This window comes from Cavia porcellus, unplaced genomic scaffold (genome assembly GCF_034190915.1).
Source record: "Cavia porcellus strain 051 isolate PalLab524CR breed Dunkin Hartley unplaced genomic scaffold, mCavPor4.1 scaffold_13, whole genome shotgun sequence".
Taxonomy (NCBI): domain Eukaryota; kingdom Metazoa; phylum Chordata; class Mammalia; order Rodentia; family Caviidae; genus Cavia; species Cavia porcellus.
Window position 1 is genome coordinate 4,087,997 of NW_026947496.1, and position 1,487 is coordinate 4,089,483.

The window sequence follows — 1,487 nt, forward strand, 5'->3', positions numbered from 1 at the left end:
GTAAGAACTAAATCGTTTAAGGAGCTAGAATGCTTTTAGAATTTGGTAAAAGCAGTGTCTGTATAGGTGCATCTTTACTGAGTATGCATGATAGGAAGGAATATGAGACATAAGAAAAATGAATACAATTTAAGAAAACATGCAATAAAATTTTTATTTTAAGACTTTAGAGCATAGAAATTCACTGTATATAAAATAATTTCATTGAATTGCTAGCAACTGTAAATTGATCTGAAAGTACCACTCACCAGCCTGCCTAATGCCCCCTTCACATTCTTATTCCTCAGAGTGTAGATGAAGGGGTTGAGGGTAGGAGTCACCACACCATAGAAGAGAGCCATGAACTTGGGCTGGTCCCTGAAGATAGAGGAGGGAGGTTGAAGATACATGCTGATAGCTGGACCGTAAAATAGGAAAACAACAAGGAGGTGAGAAGAACATGTCCCTAAGGCCTTCCTCCTTCCTTCAGAAGTCTTAATGTTAAGTATAGTATGTCCAATATTAGCATAGGAAGCAAGAGTTAAACACAGAGGAACAGCTAACATAAAGATGCATACAACAGACAGTGCAAGCTCATTAGCCTCCTTTTCACCACAGGAAGTCTTGATCAGAATTGGAATCTCACACAGCAAGTGATCCAGTTCATTCAAACCACACAGTGGCAGCAGTAGTGTAACAGTGGCCTCTGAGACAGCATAGGTAGCCCCGATCAGCCATACTATGGTTGCTAGTAAGAGGCAGGTGCACTGATTCATTATAAGTGTGTAATGCAGAGGCCTGCAGATGGCCACATAGCGGTCAAAGGACATAATAGCCAAAAGTAGACACTCAGTACCCCCCATTATATGAAAAACGTATAGCTGAAGTATACACCCCAGATAGCTGATGGTCTTTTTAGAGCTTCCCAGGTTGAAAAGCATCTGAGGGACAATGCTTGTGGTGTAACACATGTCCAGAAAGGAGAGGTTGGTGAGGAAGAAGTACATGGGGCTGTGGAGATGAATGTCTACCTTGGACACCAGGATTATGGCGATGTTTCCCATCATGGCCATCGGGTATGTTATCAGAAGAATGATGAAGAGAAGGAGCTCCAGCCAAGGTCGGTCAGCAAAGCCCAGTAGAATGAATTCCTCCGGGTGGCTTTCATTACTTACTGCCATTGTCTCCCACTCGTCTCACTTATAGTAAGGAATAAAAATTAAAAGTAGATTGATAAAGAGGAGATACACAGTATTATTCATTGTCTGACTATTCAGGAAGTGTAGGATGTGAAAACATGGGGGGAAAATAATGAAAGTCATTTCCACCAAAAGACTAACCTTTTAAGAACACTACAGATGAATACAAATGGCCTCAGTCTTTCTCATAATGCTTTGATTCTGAATTTCTTACACACAACTAAGCTGGCTATATTTTTCTTGATTTTTGTTGAGGGTTCAGTGACAAGTTGTAGTGATCATTTTTGGAACTTCAAAAATAATGATTTT

At 40.3% G+C, this 1,487-nt stretch overlaps 1 protein-coding gene across 1 annotated transcript; it reads right to left on the reverse strand.

Annotated features, from left to right (window-relative positions):
- Positions 1-212: 212 nt before the first annotated feature.
- LOC100715099 (olfactory receptor 2B11-like) lies at positions 213-1,160 on the reverse strand. Its single transcript, XM_013145057.1, has one exon. The coding sequence runs from the start codon at positions 1,158-1,160 to the stop codon at positions 213-215; it is 948 nt and encodes a 315-aa protein (XP_013000511.1).
- Positions 1,161-1,487: the final 327 nt, after the last annotated feature.